This window comes from Lacerta agilis, chromosome 11 (assembly GCF_009819535.1).
Source record: "Lacerta agilis isolate rLacAgi1 chromosome 11, rLacAgi1.pri, whole genome shotgun sequence".
NCBI lineage: Eukaryota > Metazoa > Chordata > Lepidosauria > Squamata > Lacertidae > Lacerta > Lacerta agilis.
The window spans coordinates 58,990,170-59,009,478 of record NC_046322.1 but is presented as its reverse complement, the minus strand read 5'-3'; the positions used below and the strand labels follow the sequence as shown (position 1 = coordinate 59,009,478).

The window sequence follows — 19,309 nt, the reverse complement described above, 5'->3', positions numbered from 1 at the left end:
GCTTAATCTCGAGTGTCGGAGGCAGCTGTGCTTCTGGATCCAGTCTCTGGAGAGCACAAGCAGGGAGAGGGTTGCCCTGGTGCCCTCTTTGCGAGCCTCACCCGGTGAGAAGAGGACGCCGCTGGACCAGGCGGCTTCTTCGTATGTTCTCACAGCTATTTGAAAGAAACAATGTCGAATAAATTCTATGTGTTCATATTGAAGACGGCGGGACCCTGCCAGGTCGCCAGAAACAAGCAAACTCTCGACCATCTTCTGGGCCAGGAACCTGCCTGTCTGTCCGCCAAAAGGAGAGCGGAGAGAGAGGTCCTAACGCCAAGTTCAAAGGGAGAGGAGCTTAAATCGGGTGGGATCGGTCCTCCGGAAACCTCGGGGGAATCTTCCCCTCCTCCTCGCAGGAGTTACCGACGGGACAACCACGGCCACGAGGAGCGGCTTTTCGAGCGGCGCCCCCTCAGCCGCGCTCTCACGGGACGCTGCTGCGGGGCTTCCACGTCCTGAAGCAGAGCTGGCCTGGCGGGGGTTGGGCGGTTGGACTGCTTAACCCCACTACCTGCACGCGTCTCGTTTTATAATCTCTTCAAGGTATTTGAGGGTGAGGGACTGACAGGGATTTGGGGGGTGGGATTTGAGGGGGACGACGCGGCATTTCCAGAGGGTGAAGTCCTTCACTTGGCCTCCTCGGCTTGTAGAGAGAGCGCACCTTTTACCACACGGGCGTCTTGTCAGCCCAGCGAGGGGCGCGCGAGCCCAGTCCAGCTCCGCGCCTGCTGACAGGGGCGCCAGTTTCGGGGGGGGGGGCGTTCGCGTCTCCGTGCGCCGGCGCGCCTTCTCCTTGGCCCCGCCCCCGTCTCCGTCTCCAAAGCGTCCTCGGCCCCCCCCCCCGCGTCCGAGCGGAGCTTCTCCCTCAGCCGGGCTCCCACCTCGGGCGCCTTCCGATTGGCCGAGGCGCTGACAGTAGGCGGGGCTCGAAGTCGCCGGCTCCCGCCCGCCCTCCGCTATAAGCCTCTTTCCAGCTTTCCCTCAGCACCTCTCGCCCGCTCGCCCTCCTTCTCCCGCGCTCGGCGCGTCCCTGTCAAAACCGAAGCCGGTGACCAATTCGCGCCGGGGAAAGAAATCTGCTCCGACAGGCGCGGGTGTCATGTGAGAAACGCACAGGCTCTGCCCTCCACACGGCCCTTGCCTTTCGACGGCTTTCCCTGCCGGTGTTTTGTTTTTCGAAAAAGAAACTCCCGTCCCCTCTCCCGTCCTCCTCCCGTCGTCATTTCTCTCTCCTTCTCCTTCTCTGTAACTGACAAGGCGACCACAACCCCCTCCCTCTTCCGTCTCCTCCTCCCGCCGCCGCTGCCGCCGCCGCCGCGGCCAGCGCTCCTCAGTTCAAGGGATCACAAAAGAAATCTCGGGAGTCGCTTGGTGGGGCGACTTGGACGCGGAGAGCGAGCGCGGAGAGGCGCGCACGAAGGAGGGGCGGCGGCGGCGGCGGCGGCGCGGAGAGGCGGCCAGGACGCACAAGCGCAACAAGAAAGACCCTTGGCTGGAGGGCGGAGGCGGCTTCTCCTCCCGCGATCAGAATTGGCGCCTGTGAGAAAGCAAAAGCAAGCGTAGCCTTGGAGGAATGCTCTTCGCAGCCGAGCAGCCCCGCTCTCGCCGCAGCCTTCGCTCTTGCTGAGAAGGGGATTTTAAAGCTGGGAGCTACATGACTGCGCGGAGCAGGGAATCGCCAACATCATGCGAGGTAAGGACTGCATCGGGATCCGCGGGCAGAGCCCAAAGCGGGGGCTTGACGGAACCCCCTGCTCCAGGCGCGGGGGGGGGGGGTAGCTTCTTAAAAAATATGCTTCGGGGCGTTTAGAAGGGATCTAAGACGGAGAGGAAATGGATGCTGACGTTGTCAGAAAGTTCTCACGTTCGTGTCTCTCTTTTTCGGAAGCATGTCTTCTTCTATTATTATTATTATTATTATTAATATTAATATTATGAAAGGTGTCTCAGTAGGGCCTGGGCGCCTTCTCCGCCTTCTCCTGATACTCTAGCAGAAGTTTCGCGGCAGTTCCATGAGCGGCATCCTGCGTGACAACTTCCCATGGAGCTTCTTCTAAGTTTGTGGGAGGCTTCCTTGGGTGCGAGTTCAGCACCAGGCGCTTCCTGGGGAGAGAGGCTGACTTGGCGTTTTGGAGCCTCGCTCTATGGGGTGGCGGGCAAAGAGTTTGGAGCGACTTTCGAAACAGAGCCCCCCAACTCGGTCTTTTCCCGGTGGGCGCCCACATCCACTAAGCAGGTGGCCGGTGCTCAGGGATGGGGAAAGGGAGCATCGCTCTTCTTTTCAGAATAAAGGGGGTCACGTATTTGAGTGGAGAGCCGGGATATCTTGCTCGGCGCACTGAGTGCAACTTAGCCCAAGGGGTGCAGGTAAAGACCGCGGAGGCAGAACATCCCAAACTTGAGACGCGGCTTCTCGGAGCCCATTTTTAGGAGGGGCCGCGATCCCTCTGCATGCTTGGGGGCAGCAAGCCCCGGGGGAATGAGCGGCAGCTGGAGGCTCCCCATGGCACAGATGGCTCCTTTTCCTGGGCCACCTTGGGTGTGCTTTGCCCCTGAGTAGTGGGGCACCTTCGTCCACCTATGCAGGTGGTCCCCACAGACAGGCATCTCTCTCGTGCTTAGCCTGCTGGCATCCCATTCTTGTTGGCTGTCTTTCTTTGGAACTCACCACTCGTGGCACCATCAGTCCTTGTTCAGTGGCACTCGCCGTCCTTTGGCATCACTGTTCGATTCCAAGACTGGCGGCAGGGGTGGGGAGGCGGGGTTAGAAGGGGGGTGAGCTGAAGAGGGTCGCTGAAATGTTTAGGCTCTCTCTTTAGATGGTAACGTGGATTCCTTCAACTACTTCAAAATGTGACGAGCTAGTCCTGATTCGTTTCGAGCTGCCCCCCCCCCCCAGCTTATTCTGCTGAGCGGACTTTTCTGAAGTCTCTCTGAAGCCCCACCCCCACCCCGCATGTTGAGTCGATTCGTTTTTAATTCGCGAGGAGTTCCTTGAACCGACACCTGCTTTCACCTCTCTCTCTCCTGCCCCAAAAAGACCTAAGCCATCATTCCCAACCTCCATTTCCCAAGCGCATCCCACCACTCCACGAATCCACTCTCAACTGTTATTGTGGCCACACGCGGATCCTACTACTCCAAGTTATCAGCCTCGTATTCCCTAAGCCAGTGAAACTCGAGTTTGCTGCCGTGGGCCCTCTCCGGCCTGATCCTTATATTGTTGTATTTATTCCAAGTGCTTTTATACCGTCAGAAAAGATCGCAAAGCTGTTTAGAAAGGTCCCCGACGCATTGGATGGAGGGGGTGGGGGGCACAGGGAGTGGAGTCCAAAAAACCCCCGCACAACATTGATTATTATTATTATTTAAAAGTGTGTACCGTCCTTCACCCGATTCATGTCCTTCTTACATCACTCCTTCCGTGCAAAAGTGTTTTTCAAATGATAGACTTACAGCTCAATCCTAACCATGTATGTTCCATTGAAGTAAATTGTGCTTACTCCTAGGTAAGTGGGGTTAGGATTGCCACCTAAAACCAAAAAAGGGTGGAGGAATGCATATTACTCTTCTATTCAGCAATTCAGCGCGTTTTCCGCTGGACCAGAAGCCTTCGGCCGCGCCGGTGGCACTGGTCCATCTTTCTGTCTTGCGCACCTAACGGAGCTTGCTGTCAGCTTTCTCGTTGGTCTTCCGACCAGCGCTCTTGGCCCTGTTCTCATTTTAAATAAGGCCGGCCAAACGGGCTTCCCGCCCCTTCACTCCGTAGTGGATTGGCCGGTGCCTTTGAAAAGAATAAGGCCACTGCTCTCTAGCAGGTAGCTTAGAAGAGGCGCCCTTGCTTCTTCGCTACCCAAGCACGCAAACTTTAGGATTGCGCATGGCTCTGTTTCTCTCGCTCTTACTGGGCAGCTCAGAAGTCTGGTGTGACGGGCGCTTGCGCGTTTCCTCGCTCCCAATCGCGATCCAACCAACCCACTCCCTACTTAACTCAAGGAGACTTCGGTAAAGCTGGAAAAGGGGTGGGAGAGTCTCACAAACTCAACTCACGCTGGTTGCTGGATATGTATTTGCTGAGTGAACTTTTCTGTCACTGCTGTCTCTCTCCCGCAAGCGAGTAGGAGGCGGGGAAGGCAAAAGCGGAGATAAAAACTGACAGCGCCCTCCAATGCAGAAGGGAGGGGGGCGTATGTTAACTTGGTATGATGGGGAAGCAAAAAAAAAAAAGTATCTCTGTGTGTGCGCCCTCACTCCTCTAGATCCCTGGAGACAGGCCGTGCGCAAAGGAAAATAATTTGGGGTTGGGTTTTTGAGGGTGGTTGGGTGGGGGTGTCGAGGGGTTCAATCTTAACTTGTTGATGTAAGGAGAGGAGAGACTCAGGGCTCATCCAGGCTTCCTTTTGTGCAGTGTGTCTAGGCAAAGGTACGAGTTCGGTGTCCAAGCGAAATTCCCGATTCCTACTAAATACTACTACTACTACTACTACTACTACTAATAATAATAATAATAATACCAGAAGCGGGGGATGAGATCCCTGGGTAGGTGTTGATGTGAAGGGGCAGTTTCCTGCATACCTGTAGGCTAAGGATTGTGGCTGTAGAGAAGAGATGCTATGCGTTGCAAGATGACTTTGAGCCTAGGGACAAAGAGGCGGGTGATGATTCCCCGGGAGCGGAGGTCAGTCAGGGGTGCTTTGGAGCTGAAAGCAGGCCGGCAGGTAGAGGGGCGCGCGCGGTCGGAACGGGCCGGCGGCCTGTGTTCTGTGGAGGGCCGGAGAAGGCCTGACGGCAGGAAGTCCCGTGGGCACTTCCTTGCCATTGCTGGGACTCAGAGAGTGGAGGGCGAAGGAGCAGCACTTGGGGAGGGGTCGAATATGGGGGGCGTTTCATATCCACCCCATTGACGCAAATGTATATCTTTTTGTATGGAGAGATTCCTGGGGTGAGGCTGGCCTGTTGACTGTCTGATCTCGCAGCTCAGTATCGAGGGAAATGTACTCTGCACACGCTCAAAGCCATTCTCAGCTTCCATTCTCACTTTAGATGAAATGGATTTCAGAGGCTCGGTTGCAGAAATCTGGGGTTGTTGGGGTTATTTCCTTCCGGCCTTCTCTTGAGTCCTGTTTCTCTGATGGAATGGGACGGAATTGGAGGAGGGAGCTACAGTGGCTAGATGGACCACGAGGGCGGGAAGTTCGAAGTAAGATCGAGGACCCTCCACACATGCCGGGGGAAAAAAGCCCAGACGGATGACCCAGCTTATGTAGGAAGTGGGTCTACTATAGCATTGTAGAGTTGCTATATTTTGAAGAGCAAAATGACGGCCATTCAAAGCAAATAAATGAAATTTGTCTCAAATTTTAGCCTACCCCTGAGAAAGAGGACGTGTCCTGGAAAAAGAGGACACATGACAACCCCATTACAGACTAACAGTCTTTTATGCCGTGCATGTTTCCTCGGAAGTAATCCTTGCTGTGTTCAATACTCTCAGGTAGGTGTGCAGAGCGAGTGCTAAGCACACTTATTAGGGAGTAAACCGCTTTGAGATGAGTGGGATTTCTTTCGGGGGTGGGGGAATGCATGCTCCTCCGGCTTGAGTTGCGTAGTCGGACTGAGTTCCATGGGACTTCGGAGTAGATATCGCTGAATCGACGTTTTTTGTGTTGGGATATCTGGAGGACAAGATCCTGTTGGGTCATATGCATGAAGAGGTGGCAAGCATGAGCAGTGGAAAACCAAGCCAACAACAAGATGTGCGGAAATGCGCTGCCAAAATAAAAGGCGCCACTCTTGGTTCTGGGGAAAGCGCCTTCTGTACTCGGGTAAGGCACTTCTCTGATTCGGAAGCCTCGCATAGTTCTGCGGCCTCCCATTTCCCTTGGCCAGGGAAGGCTCTCCTTCACCCGCGTAACGTAAACCTTCGAAGAGCATTGTTGGCGAGCGATGATCTGAATGGTCCTGCTGGTCGACAACGTCGGGGATTCCTACCTGGGAAAGCAAACCCTATAGCGACCAACTGTGCTTACTTTCGAGTAAGCTAGCAATAGGATCGGGACCATGCACGTCCAGTAACTGGGTTGCTGAGCACAGAAAGGGGCAGGAAGGGATCTAGAAGGTGTAGCTGACTTGAGGGTCAATAAAGGGCCTGTGTCAGTCCGACCAACCACTGTCTGGTCTGAAACCCAGCCGTTTTGCTTTTACCTAAGCTATGAATCCGGCAGCATCTGCTGTCTTTTTTCCGTCTGTCTGTCCCTTTTGTATGTTTCTGTGTTGGAGCCGGGGCTTGTCATGTGCTCCACTGACCCACTTCTTTCGGCTGAGAAAACAAGTCCAGAGACCAGGGCAGGATCCCCTCCGCCCAGTCTCCAGCGCCTGACAGGCAGAGATTACTCAGCGAAAGCTATCGAGATTTTCCAAGCGCTTTTCTTTCATAAATATTTTTATAGGTCCTATATATCACAGGACACCACACATACACACACATCTTGCCGGGTCTTTCTTAACACCATGCGTGAAAGGCAGTTCCATTTGGACTGTAGGTTCCTTGCACGTAGAATCGGCCTGAAAATAAATTTGCAGGACTCGCACATGGTTTTCCAATTACTCCACAGACAGATGCAAACGAAGCTTCGGTGGGAAAATATAGAGAAGCTGAGTTATAGTCCCTTCCCCACCGAAAAATTGCGGGGTTCGTTTGTGTCTGTATGCTTTTCCTCTCCATCCGCAATGTGCTGCTTTTACAGTATCTGCTGTTCCCCCCACACCAATCTGCTTCTGTTCACCGTTACGCAGAATGAAGTCCCATTAAACTCAGTGCGACTTATTTCGAGGACGCTTGGGGTGCAATTTTGCTCTCATCTAGTTTTTAAAACGGCCTTTGCACCAAGTCATCAAATCTGCCTGAATAAAACGCGCAGGTCCTCCCGAGATCCCCGCGTGGTTTCCCGAAGGATGCGAAATTCACATCCGCTCCAAAACTCCGATGGACCTTCCTGGATTCGTGTGCTTTACCCCTTCCCAAGTATAATGGGTTTGGCAGCCCTAAACTTTACCGGAAGGAGCTAAGCCCCAAGAAGTCAGCGACATTTATTTCCAAGTAAGTGCCTTCCCACCGCGCTACGCGGCTGCACGAGTGCACACAGAACTGCTGGCTTTGAAATCAATGCCACGGCCGAGGCCCTGAAGGGGAGCGCCGTGGCTGTTTCCGTTTCTGCTGGGCCCAGCAATCTCTCCACCTCTGCATCTTATCGCTCGTGTCCCGCATGACCAAAACGCACCGCCTTGCCCCATTCGCCTTCTCCCCCCTCCCCGTGAAGCGACCTGCATGTGACGGTGGGTGCCCCTCCACAAAGACCACTTTCTCTTGGCAAGGCCCGCCCCCGCGTCCACAGAAGCCGAAAGTTCGGCCGAGGGCGGGGGAGGGCAGCAAGAGAGCCAATCAGAAGGGCGTTCTCGTTACTAGGACATGACAGTGATCCCTCCCGCTCGCTGTTTTAAACGTTTTGTTGTGACGGGGGTGAAATCGGGGCCGGCCGACTCGAGGGCCTCGACGTCGGGAAACAGTCCAGGGAAACTCCCCTCCCCCTCGCCCCTTTTCCTTTGCAAGCTCAGGGTGGGGAAGGGGGCTGACGGCGGGATCTTGAAGGCTGCAGCACCCGTGGCGGCAAAGAGCCCCTCCAAATCATATTTGCGCGGATGCAGAACCTGGCTGGAGCTCTCTAGGCCTTCTTCCCAGGCGGTGGCTGCGTTTCAGACGGGGCAGCCGAGGTGGAGAGCTGGCCTTTTGATCCCGCCCCAAGTAGTTGCGACTCGCGCTCGCTCCTGGCCCCTTCCACCACAAAGCAAGCTTTAGGACCGAATGGTGTCAATCAGCCTGGAAATCTACGGGGCGGGAGAAGAGTCAAATCCGAGCCATGCTACAGCAAAGGAGGCTGGCTTCTGTGTTGGTTCCCGGCATAGGCCCCTCTTTGCAGCAGGGATGCAAGCCTGACTTGCGGCGCATAGGTTGGGTGTAGTGATACGTGAAACATCAAGGCGTCTTGTAGCACCTTAAAACCCAACAAATGTCTCATGGCCCTCGCATTCCTGGATTAGAGAGTCCACATCATCAGATGTATCCGATTCCCACCAAGTGGACTCCAGTGAAAAAGCTTTGCTAAATTAAACCCGGTAGGCTTTAAGGTGCAACAAGACTCCCCTCTTCTCTCCCCCCCGCGCTGCAAGACAGACTGACCCTCTACCAGCTCTCCCGTCATCCACCGCTGAAGGCGGAGGCTTCGTCCAATGTTGGGGGTCCACAATGGTGGATGCAACTTTGTCTGGATCTGACCACAAATCCTAAATAAATCTGGGTATGCTGAACAATTTGCCTGCATTTATGAGTAACGGGCCTTTGTTACCACGGAAGAGCAATGAAATGAAACGTTGGCATGAAGCGCAGACAGAATAAGTCGACCGAGTAAGTCAACATGACAGACTTCTAATAGTGTAAAGCTGCGCTCCAAACCCGCATCGCGCAGCCCAATCCTATGCATGTCTTACTCGGAAGCAAGTCCCACCGTCGTCTGTAGAGCTTAAGCCCAAGACGGTGTGGTTGGGTTTACACCCTCATGCCCACTGCACTTGGCGGGGCTTCCTGGCGAGGAAAGATGGTTCGCACCGGTGCTCAGATTGAAGTTAGACTCAAAACGCCTCTCCCTTTGACATCTCATTCTGCTGGGTCAATGGTGCGAAATGAACCCCGATATGTCTTTTGTTTTATTTAAACAACAACAACAACGAGTAGGCCCATCCCAAACGCCGCCGGGTTTATCTAGAGAAGCAGATCCTCCGGCCCACAATCCTAGAGAAGGTCTACACTCCCAATACTTTACTGTACTGGCGATTCGTTCGATTTGGGACCGGAGTTGTTTGTTAATGGAATATTAATCACACCGCATTTTCAGTTCTGTCCCTGAAGGGGAAGAGGACACGGGAATCAATAGATTTATTGGCATTCAGCAAAATCAAAGCACGTTAACCTTGCGAGGCTGAACACGCGGTTATAGCGGAGGCGGCGATAAAGGTCTTATTTAGCGGCGTTAATAAATATAGCCTATATCCACCACCATCTCCACTTTCGAAAGATCCCGCATTTCCCCCTCCTCCCCTCCTTTCCATCTCCGCCCCTCCTGGCTGGTTGAATTTCAAACTTCACGTCAAAGTAGGCGAAAGAGCGGCAGGAAGAAGAATTGTTGATCTGCCAAAGTAACGTCTGAAGCGTCGGTAGATGAGGAGGGGTCGGTCTGATTTTAAAAATCCTGAGGGGTGCTGGATCCCTGCCCTGAGTTTATGGGACCATAATTCTTCGATGAGTTGCAGTGTTGTTTCAGATCCTAGAATGAGGCTATCTGTATTAAGGAGATTCTCTCATGTGCTGTGCAACAAAATTTCACAGGAGCCTGGGAAGAGCCAAGTTAACGTTTTCCTGTGATTCAAGAATTCTCTGCTGTTGCCAATGTATAACGGAACCACTGAAGTGTATCTAGCATCTGGTTTGATGCAAGCTTCTTTGTGCGCTTCACACATTGGTCTTGCCCTCTTCAACTAATCGCTGTAGTTTGCGATTAAAAAATCTCTGACTCACAGAATTGTTCGTGGTTGTGGGGACAGAGGAGCTGACAGAAAAAAAAAATAACTAAATAATTCATATGCAAGAGTTAAAATGCCCATTTCAGCTGGAAATTTAAAAGGCACTACCTGATTCTTCCAAAAAGAAAAGAAATGGAACATCTCTTGAACATCTTTTTCACATTAAAATGCATACTTATAGAATCAGTGGGTAATCCAGATTTAAAAGAACAAACACATCTAAATTGTGGCTTTCCCATGCAAAGAAACCCTTGGATTTTGATGCTCTGTAGGATACTTAAAATGTTGAGGGTTTTGATACTTCTTAGTGTTGCTGGGTCTGTAACCAAAATGGTAGAGAAGTGACAAGGTTAACCGAAGCTGATGATATCCTAAGCATGCCTTTTCACTGATAAGTATCCATAACCTGCCATTTATTGTAAAGATGTGTTAAACCAATACATCGCAAAGTGTTTTCAAATCTGTACTTTTAAAACTTTACAGTGGCAACAATGCATTCAATCTCAGCTTCACAAATCTGGCATTCAAGTGTGCGTGTGTATTCTCTTTAGCCTCATAATAGGCCCCTAGGAAGTAGAATGGTTCCCCCAACAACCTGGAGGTTTGGGGGATTATCAAAGAATGCATAAAACTCAATCTTCATGACTCAAAATATATAATTTGTCTGACAGTGAAATGTAGGTAATTTTGTAAGCTTCTTAACAGAAATAAATTTCTCCTTTAATTATCAGTAATTGTGTGTTACTGAAACATGATCATTAATTCTGAATGCCATCCTAAGGAATGATTTCTTTATTCTTAATTGACTTGGTGCAATATCTGTGAGTCAATGCTGTTAGAGCTATCCATAAGACATTAGCCAGAATTGATACTTTTATTTGAGTTGGTCACCACTGGGGTTCAGTTTTTATTGATGTGAGCAATGAAAAAGATTCAGGGAACCATTGACCATTAAATATACTATGTATATGCGGCATAAATAGATACTACCAGGCTTATTAAAGGAACTGTGAGTAGAAACGCCTTCAATGACAATAAAACACAAGCCAACTTTGCAGCAATACTTAACAAATTTAGGGGACCTACAATGCTGTATGATACTGCTTAATACCTTGGATACATTGGTTTCATTTTACATGGACTGAGACCTTTCCAGTCATATTACATAAATCTAGCCTGAAATTGAAAATGCTGTCATCTTTTTTGCAACTCTTTCCATAGATAAGTATTTTTTCTGATAATGATGCTTTTCTCACTTTTTTTTATTAAATAACATCTTGAAAGGCTATACTTTAGTAAAGTGTTTAAAAATAAATATAAGAACAATTTTTAAAATATATTTAGCCACATTTGAAGCACTTTTAGTAATAACAATTCTACCTAGGTCATATGTACAAACCCTTTTAGATTTTTAAACATTATATTCTGTTAGACAGGGCCCTTTTGGGGGGTGATCAATCTAGAAAATTATAAGAAACAAATGGATTGATATGAAATTATCAGGGGGGAAATGCAACAATGAAACAAAAATAATTCTAGTAACAAGTATATGGTGCAAACATACAGAACTTACTTTTGATTTGTTCATGTTAATCTAAACAGTATTGGAATTTTTTTTCATTTAAATTTAGATATTAGTATTGAAACATATTCCTATTTTCAAAGGAAGGCCAAGGAACTTTAGGAAATGAAGAATCAATTTACATTTAATTTACAGAGATATCTCACATTATAAAGCACATACCCCTTTTAATCCAAATGTATTTTGGATCAAATGAAATATTTTGTGACTTCCTAGGTAAAGCAAGGGTACAATTAATGCTATGAATATATTGTACCAGTAACAGCCACTTGCAATATTTTTGTAACGGTTATGTAGGGCAGGAAAGCAATATCAGAAGGGGAAACCCCTAATAAGTCGCCAAGCTGCGCTTTTGCTGTACACAATGGAGTCAGAGGAAAAAAAGCTTTGGCGTCTGTGAAACTGAAGGATGTCTGCTTTTGTAACTGAAGACAAAGGAAGCACACAGGAATTAATATTGATTGAAGTAATCATCAGATGAATGGAAATTAGATTTACCAGTGTACCAATAAAATATACGTGAGTCAGCCGTTTCATAGTCCATGTTGTGTCTTCAGTGCACGACCCTGCCCATTCATACCTTTACAAGACAACCCATGGGTATTTTAATGACAACCATACTAATTATAATAGAAGTGTAAGTAGCTATCAGTAATTACACAGAACTCATAGTGAGCTAGATAGAGAGTGCAAAGAAATTCATAAAACATTAAATAAAAGCATCCTGAAGAATACAGAGACCTCATTGACTCATGGAGTCATATACTGTTTGGATATTAATAACTCATTGTTGGGTAAGAATACCATTTAAATAATTCTGTGGTTTCTATGAAAACTGATTGTACACGATCCTGGTAAGGTTACAGTGAACAGGGACAGTCTATTTTATATGGTGTTTTTTTTTGAATGACTAAAATGTGTTATTTGCCTTTTCCAGTTCAAATATAATGCAGTGTACCTTAGTTGGAATGTAATTTTCATTTTAGAATTAAACTAAAATTAAGTAATGCCCTGCAGTAATAACATTTACGCCTGTACACCCAACACAATAAGGGCTATAAATTGCCATCTGTGCTATGTCTGAAAATGCCCTTTGATTCAAAGGGTTTCTTGGTGTTTACTTGGTTACCAAATTTATTAGTAATATCCAGTGTTGGTCCCTTCAAATTCATATGCCGTGCTTCTCACATTTTTCATCAGACTTACCTTTTTTAGGTCTAAACTACAATTACACACCTTATACATGATCAAGCCAAGTCAGTCAGTGGATCCCTACTGATTTCAAAGGAACATCTAAGCAAATGCTTAATTTCCCACTGAAAGGAAAGGAAAATCCACATGCTTAATGTTTGTTTGGATCATGTCCATTGTGTTGCACCTTTCCAAAACACATAGTGCTGATAATTTACTTTGAGAAGTGGTTGTAATCTATCTCAACATGCAAAGTACACTGAGTGTACTTTTTATGGTGTTTTATCAAACTATTCTGATGGACTGTAATTGTTTCAAGAACTAGCATGAGGCTGTATAATAAAATACCTATGGTTTTTTTTTTAAGACAACTGCCAGATTATCTCTGGATTAAAAGCTCCTTAAACAAAGTATTCTTTCAAGAAAAAAAGTCAAGCATTGGTGGTGGATACTCATGAGATGAACTCATTATTTGAGAGATTATTTCTTAGTCTACAGGGAAATTTTGCTATCCTGAGGCTATTCACATGAACAAGAAAAATCAGATTAGAATCTGTGTACTGTATGCCCATGTGAAATCTGGTGGCTTGAAGTTTTATGAAATGCAAAAGATTAAACATTGCCTGAGATAATCAAAGCTATAACAGCATTTAACATTTTAGAAAGGGTGCAATCCTGGTCCCACTGAAGTCAGTAGTAAAACTCTAGTTGATTTTAATGGAGTGCTGCTGCCAAGCTTTGTTGCCACAGAACTGTACAGTCTCCAAACTCCTGTTGAAGGTATGAGTATGAAACAGGAGTAAATTTTAAACCGCCCAGTTGAATAGATGTTGTCAAGGTAGGATTCAGAGGAACTTCTTCCCCTGGAGGAAGACGGTGCTCCTTCTAATGAAAGAAGGTTTACTCTGCTGCAGGAAGTTCCTCTGGATTTAGCCAAGAGTGAGGAAGCGGGGAAATCTCAAACTTACAAAGTACTCAACTGATATTTTCAACACTATTAGCAAATTCCTGAATTTCACTATTGATGGCTACAATCTTGTGTATTAAATCAGGTAGGTCAGATGAAACTATTTTTAAAAACTGAATTGGCATATGAAATCATGTATCAAACTGAGCCATGTACACCTAAGAAAATTATGAACAATTACAATGGTATTCATATACTTCCTAATGATTCCACGTGAACAGCTTTCCCCAGTGTGATTAAAAATCTCAACTTTTGCTAGTAATAATTTATATACATTTTATAATAGCAGCAGCAGCAGCAACAACAACAACCACCATCTATTACTTGTACTCACCATCTGACTGGGTTGCCCCAGCCACTCTGGGCAGTAACCTAATTAGTTAGCATTTTGGTTACCTACAACAGTTAGCAAATGTGCTAAACCTTCTTGTGTGGAAGTCCTTCTATTAGATGTCATGTTCCCAACCCAGAACACCATGTATCTACACATACAGCTTCTCATATTGATCTTCCCCCCATTTACTCTAATGGTAAATTAGGTCTGCCTTACATGCGCATCCCTTTGCACACATGGATGAGGCAATCTAGAGTGAAATATTTTAATGTATGCCACATGAAAATGAGGGGAATTTGCTGAGGGCTATTTTGCCTGTGAGGCACTCTTTCTGATGTCCATCTCCATCTACACGAATGCTGTTGGAACATCCAAACCTAATTCAAGTAAAACTAAGGCAATTTCCTTATGCTGCAAGAGAATGAAGTGGAATAAAGATGACTATTTCCTGAACTCTAAGTGTGAATAAATATGCACCATAATGAAGAAATTGTCAACATTACAACATGTTACTGAGCTAGCTGCCAGCATGTGCAATCTTAAGCATGGTTTCTCGGAAGTAAGCCCAGTGGGACTTTGAGTTCAGTTGAGTTTATTCTCTAGTTAGTATGGTTCAGATTGTAGCCTTGCTGCCTTGATTCTACATACCCAGTTGACTAACAACACAACCCTACGTTTATTCAGAAATAAGTCCCATAGTGTATAATGTGTCTTGCTAGCAAGTGTCCTTAGGACTGCAGCCTTAATAAGTAACACAGTTGGCTACCCAAAACTCAGTCAACCCCTAGTTCCCAGCATGCTGGATAATTCTCAATTTGTCTTGCAGGTATAACTAAAGTGGCTTTATATTGTCTTATTAGACATTTTGTTAATGTTGTTTGGTAAAAGGGTTTAGAGAAGACTGGGAAACTTGATCAAAAGGAAATTGACAAATATATAATTGGACCATTTTAACATGTAGCACTTCAACTGGGTTTTGCAATTCCTTAATCTGAAATTTGAATGTAAAATATATACAGTACTGTTCAAGGCTTTAAAATTCATTTTTGTTTTCTATCCTGTTCATTAATACATGCAGTCAAATAGCATGATAGAGGCTGTCCAAGAAGACAATACTAGCTTTGTATGTAGAGAAAACCCCATAGCTGTGTTCATTTCTTCCTGTTCTATTTTATGGCTGTTTGCATGATTTTATATTAAAGAAAGGACTTTGGCTGCCTCTTTTATAATCTAAAACGTATTAGTCTTTAATTCTATGCACAATTTTCCTGGGGTGTATAGGCTTCATGTCATTTTACTTAAGCAATGTCACTGAGAAAAGTAAAAGAAAATATGTGTTCAGCTGATCAATGCACAATAATTGTTTTATAATTCCTTTACTAATTTCCATTTTGTAATTAACATGTTGCATGACCATATTATGACATACTGTGCTATATTCCAGAAGGTGTTGGGATTCAATATTTTGTTGCATCCACACAGTAATTGCCTGCACAGAGATTTGTGAGTGATCATATACTTCTGTGGGTAATATTCAAAGCTGTTGCTCTGCTTGCACAACAAACTTCTGCATGCACAATGGAACTACCTCCTTCCCCTGCAACCTCTGCAGTCCCCTCAAAATATGCTCCAGAGTCCCAAAGGACCCTCCAGAGCAAATTATGGGGAGGCACAAGAACAAGGGGAGGTCGAGTTGCATGAACAGAAGTCTGTGCACACACCGTTGGATACTACCATATTTGTGTTGATGCAAGAAAACAGGGAAATAGTTGTGATAAGAATTGAATTGTTTCAGTTAGAAGGCTTGTAGGTGGCCTGCAGACAGTAATAGATTCTGTTTCAAACAAATTTATAAGAAAAGATGGTGCTTGTATAATGGGGTAAACTATTTTACCAATAATATTCACTGCTGAACTGTTGTTGTGACAACTTTATTGTTTAAATGATGTGTTACTTTGCATGATCATTTGCTAGCTGCCCTGGAAGGGGAGAATATAATAATCTTGAATGAATGAGTGAAGTAATCCAGTACACACTAAAGAGTAATACAATTTTGCAAAAGTATTGAGGGATCATATTGGTAGGCTAAGTAGGTTCTTGGAACGGCATAATTCAAAGAATGCCATCTGTGCTGGAAGCAACACATTAATTTATGCTGCTCTGCGGTTTCTGGGGTGACTAGTTCCCTGTGTAAACTGAGAGTGCATTTCAAATGATTTTGTGATATCATGGGGAGTATTCTTCAATGCATTCCAAGGGCCACTTTCTACACTGCGTTTCTGTTGTAAATTTTTAGACCTAAGTTGTTGTTTTTAAAGAGACCATTCTAAAATGTAGGGTGTGAATGTGACAAACAGGAATCTGAGAATGCACATAGTTATGGGTGCACTTGGGGTGAGAGTGACTGCGCTCCCTTGTCAAGTGTACCTTTCATGATTGTGTGATGCTTTCTTCACTTTGTGCAGTTCTTGGACATATTCTTACCATGTACTACTCTGTGCAGGTAAGCAAAACCCACTGATCTGGTTCTGGGATGGGCAAAGAACCTGTATTAAAAATTACAGACACCAGAAAATTGTGCCTAGGCCACCTCAGCAGAGTTATGTGGCTTGAGGTAGATTTTTACTATGAAATGCTTACTGTTTACAAAAAGCTAAATGACAAAAATAGCAGTCATATATTTGGTGCTGGATATATATGCACATATCCTGCCCCCAAATACACCATCACATATTCAAAAGCAAAATGATTATGTGACTAGATTTTAATCGATTGATTTTTATTCTTATTTATTTATTACATTTACACTTCATGTTTCTTCCATGTTGCAACTGAAAGCAGCATACAAATAATCTTCAGGCAGTCTCCCATCCAATCACAGTTCAGATCCAGACCTGTTTTGCTCCATCAAGGTGGTTGCTCCTGCCTTCAGGGTACCCAGAGAATAAAGGAAGAGCCAAAGCTAACTGAAAAGCACAGGGAATCAGAATGTTTCATTACAAATGGTCTTTCTGATCTGAGTTGAAGTGCAAATAAGTAAAGGCAAATTTAGTGCCAATTGTGATTTCAGAGGACTTAGAATTGGCTTAACTAGTATAAAGATGGAAGCAAGTATGGCATCTGTGACTGATGAAGAAAATGATAGAGTTTTCAGATATCAGTTTGATCCTAGTAGGGTTTTTTTCCTCACACCAGTTCTATGCATCTGCACCTGAATACTGTATTTTCCGGTGTATAAGTTAAAATATAGTTTGAGATATACTCGACCGCAGATTCTCTACCCGGCGTATAAGACGACCCCCGACTTTTGAGAAGATTTTCCTGGGTTAAAAAGTAGTCTTATACGCCAGAATATACAGTAATCCAAAAGAACTACATTTTTAAGATTTACCTTTTGTATTGACATTCCCAACTTATCTTTCAAAATTGCTTCTTCATTGACAAATATCTAATTTTAAACAATGCACTGTGCCAAGTCTGAAGCAGAAATATAATGGAGTGGCAATATTAGACTCTAAATGAAATCATTCTCTGCTCCTTGCGTAAACCAATTTTATGAATTGCGCCTTAAAGTTTATATTTTTAAGAAACAAAATACTGTTACTTCTGGATAGAAGCTCCCCCCTTCAAAAGCCAGTCCTTGTGATCTCTTCAATAATTCTTAGTGTGCAATATTATGCATGTTTACTCAGAAGCAAGCCCCACTAAATTCAAAGGGGCTTAGTCCTAGATAAGTGTGCACAGGATTGCAGCCTTAATAAACATTCCAGATAGATGCATAATAAATTCAGCAAACTACAAAATATTTATTTGTACATAGAACTATGACAGATCTAAAATGATACACTGCTCTCATCCAGGGAATCCTGTGCATGGTGGAAGTCTGTGTGTAATTGCTTCAGCGCTTGTGACTCCTTAAATCTGTTGCATAGAAATCAGAATGGGGAGAAACATATGGTTCCATGTGCATTATTGCCAGCCATAGCTCTGAAACAGTTGTCGTCTTGCTTGACTGCCTCAGCCTTTTGTGTTCTTGCTACAGCTGGCATGCCCAGGAGAAACTGTGTGGATCACTCGGCTGGATTAGGATGTCTATCTGATTTTTAAATTATTCACAATCAGTGGCATGCTTGCTTACTCAGAAATAAAGACCCATTGAATTTAAACACCCTAATCCAGGATTACAGCTTTATTGATTTTGATGGTCCATAGGATTACAACTTTATTGATTTTGATGGGGGCATCCTGCTTAAAATCAAGCTGTGATTTTACTGATCAGCCTTTCCATTATGCAAATATACATGTTTTCTAATAACTTCTGAAGGGCAAAAGGATGGGGTCAGATTATGCTGTGAAAATAATCTAATGATAGACTATGATGGGCTTCCTCTCTGCCATTGCTTCTTAGTGGCATATTATTAATATCTATAGCTGTCTTCCTAATTTATTCAGTAATTGCCATTGGCAAAGAAAAGGGAATCACTACAATTTGCAGGTAGCTGTCTTCATTTCTGCATGTGGCTTTGCATCCAATACAGGAAATAGGCCTTCATCTCCCCCACCCACCGCTCTCCCTTTCCTTTTCTCATCTCCGCCTATCCTTGTTTACCTATTGTTGTGTTTACAGGGCAAATGGTACAATTATGCTGTTCACTTCAACATTTGTATAAATGTCAGGCCTTATCCCCTGGCTAACTTTTCAGCTCTGCAATATTGGAACATGAAAAACATGCAAACAGTATGAAAAATGTTCCTCATTTCAATTGCTAAAATTAAGAATGATCAATATCAAATCATGCAAATCACATGTTTGGTTCTGTTAAAGGTTTAACGGGTTTTGTCTCAGTGACAGAAACAGAATCTGTAAAAGAGAAATTCACCAGTCCAGCAGGAGAGTGACTGTTTTTGAATCTCTAATTTTTACTCAATATATGGATAAACTAAGCAATTGTTTCTGTTCAGTTACAACTTTGAAAATGTTCACTTATTAAGCAAGCATTTAATTAATTTGCCTTCATTGTGGTCAAAACTGGTTGCGTAGTATATTTACACCATCCTATTTACAAAATGATCCCAAACAGGCTGGGTCTGGGATGATCCATGTGGCTTATTGAGTAAATATTGCCTCTCTCTGAACTGACTTAGTTTAGCCTCAGTGGTGTCATCACATAGCCAGATTCAATTTGGTACATAGTGCTGAGATATCACCCTGGTTACTCTGTAATTAGTGATTAGTCGGGCTCAACTATGTGATAAATTCTGAAAGAAGGGACAGTAATTTTATGGGATACCTGGTACAAGATAGCAGGGAGAAAAGAATAGGGAGAAAATGATAGTGAACAATATCAAAGTTAATATAATATTCTATGACAGAATTTGGGGGGGGGGGTTCCTAAGAAAAACACTACTTTTGCCTCATAAATTGAAATGGAAATATGTTCAGTCCATTCCTAGTGTTTAGAAACATTCTTTGCATGTTTATTAAGAAGTAAGTTCCAATGAGTTACTTGCCGGTAAATGTCCATACAGAATTGCAGCCATTAGACCTTGAACCAGAGCCCTT

At 45.0% G+C, this 19,309-nt stretch overlaps 1 protein-coding gene across 1 annotated transcript in view; it reads left to right on the top strand.

Moving 5' to 3' along the window:
- The first annotated feature begins 1,568 nt into the window (after window positions 1–1,568).
- RORB (RAR related orphan receptor B) overlaps window positions 1,569–19,309 on the top strand; it is a 153,213-nt gene continuing 135,472 nt past the window's right edge. Inside the window, exon 1 of the mRNA XM_033164366.1 lies at window positions 1,569–1,735. Coding sequence (XP_033020257.1) covers window positions 1,729–1,735 — 7 coding nt within the window. The 5' untranslated portion in view covers window positions 1,569–1,728. The remainder of the gene's footprint in view (window positions 1,736–19,309) is intronic.